Source organism: Chrysochloris asiatica, unplaced genomic scaffold, assembly GCF_000296735.1.
Source record: "Chrysochloris asiatica unplaced genomic scaffold, ChrAsi1.0 scaffold00008, whole genome shotgun sequence".
Taxonomy (NCBI): domain Eukaryota; kingdom Metazoa; phylum Chordata; class Mammalia; order Afrosoricida; family Chrysochloridae; genus Chrysochloris; species Chrysochloris asiatica.
Window position 1 is genome coordinate 17,022,248 of NW_006408526.1, and position 1,616 is coordinate 17,023,863.

General features: G+C 35.6%; 1 protein-coding gene across 1 annotated transcript in view; it reads left to right on the forward strand.

Moving 5' to 3' along the window:
- Positions 1–1,616, forward strand: part of ACAT1 (acetyl-CoA acetyltransferase 1) — a 19,019-nt gene that overhangs the window by 1,588 nt on the left and 15,815 nt on the right. Inside the window, exons 3-4 of the mRNA XM_006833799.1 lie at positions 16–111; positions 330–430. Of these exons, the coding sequence (XP_006833862.1) occupies positions 16–111; positions 330–430 (197 nt within the window). The remainder of the gene's footprint in view (positions 1–15; positions 112–329; positions 431–1,616) is intronic.

Sequence of the window (1,616 nt, forward strand, 5' to 3'; positions counted from 1 at the left end):
TTTTTTTTTTTTAAGGAATCCCAAAAGAAGAAGTGAAAGAAGTATACATGGGTAACGTTCTACAAGGTGGTGAAGGGCAAGCCCCTACAAGGCAAGCAGTACTGGGTGCAGGTAACAGAAATATATTAGTGCTTTTATACTTAGAAAATGGAGATCTTGTCAGTTTAATAAAATAGTAAATGCATAATTTAATAATCTAGACTTTCACTAGCAAAAGAAGTGTTGCTGATCATAGTTTACCATGTTCTGTTCATTACAATTCTGCAGTTGCGTTTGAAAAGTGAGTCTCTTAATAATTCAAGTATATGACTTAATTTTCTTGATTTTAGGCTTACCTATTTCTACTCCTTGCACCACCATAAACAAAGTTTGTGCTTCAGGGATGAAAGCCATTATGATGGCTTCTCAGAATCTCATGTGTGGACATCAGGTAAGAAGCCCCTTCTTTTCCCTTGTACCATTAAAATGATTTCCAGTGTTAAATGACACTGAAAAGTAACCACAGTCATGTTTTAGAAGTAAGATTCTTGTAAGTACAGTTGCCGTTTTGTATCTCACAAATGTCTTTGGTCTTTATCAACAAGTACTTCAAGTCCACTTCACTTTTAGCAAGCAAGGTTAGTAGTCTTCATATTGCAGGTTATTGATGAGCCTGTCTCCAATTCTGTCTCCAATTCTTCTTTGTGAAGTCCAGCTTCTTGGATCATTTGCTTAGTAGACAGATTGAATAAGTATGGTAAAAGGATTCAACTCTGATGTGAATCTCTTCTTTTTAACTATTCAGTATACCCTGTTTTGTTCTAATGATGGCCTCTTGGTTTATGTGCAGGTTCCTCATTAGCACAATGAGGTGTTCTGGAATTCCCATTCTTTGCAATATTACCCATAGTTTTTCTATAATCCACACAGTCGAATGCCTTTGCATAATCAATAAAACACAAGAAAACATCTGTCTGGTATTTTCTATTTCTAGTCAAGGTCCATTTGGTGTCAGTAATGGTATCCCTCCATGACTTCTTCTGAATCCTTCTTGAATTTATGGCAACTCCCTGTTAGTGTACTGTTGCAGCTGTTTTTAAATTCTACTAGTATGTGATATTAATGATATTATTTAGTAATTTCCACAATCCACAGGGTTACCTTTCTTTGAAATCTGGATTTGTTCCAATATGTTGGCCAGGTCCTCTAAGTTTCTTGGCATAGACTAGTGAGTGCTTAGAATACTGCTTCAGTTTGTTAAAACATTTCAATTGATATTAGAGACTTAATTTTTGCTTAAGAGTTCAGTACCATTGGTTCTTGATCGTATTCTCCCTCCTGAAATGATTCCGTTTTGACCAGTTCTTTTTGGTACAGTGGTTTTGTGCATTCCTTCCATCTTCTTTTGATGCTTCCTGCATTATTCAACATTTTGCCCATAGAATCCTTTAATAATCCAAGTAGAGGCTTGAATTTTTTTCTTCATTTTTTTTCAGCTTAAGAAACGCTGAGCATGTTTTTTCCCTTTTGGCTTTCTAACTCCAGGTCTTTGTACACTTCATTGTAATACTTGCCTCTGTCTTCTCGAGCTGCCCTTTGAAAATTTCTGTTCAGCTATTTTACTTTATCATTTCTTC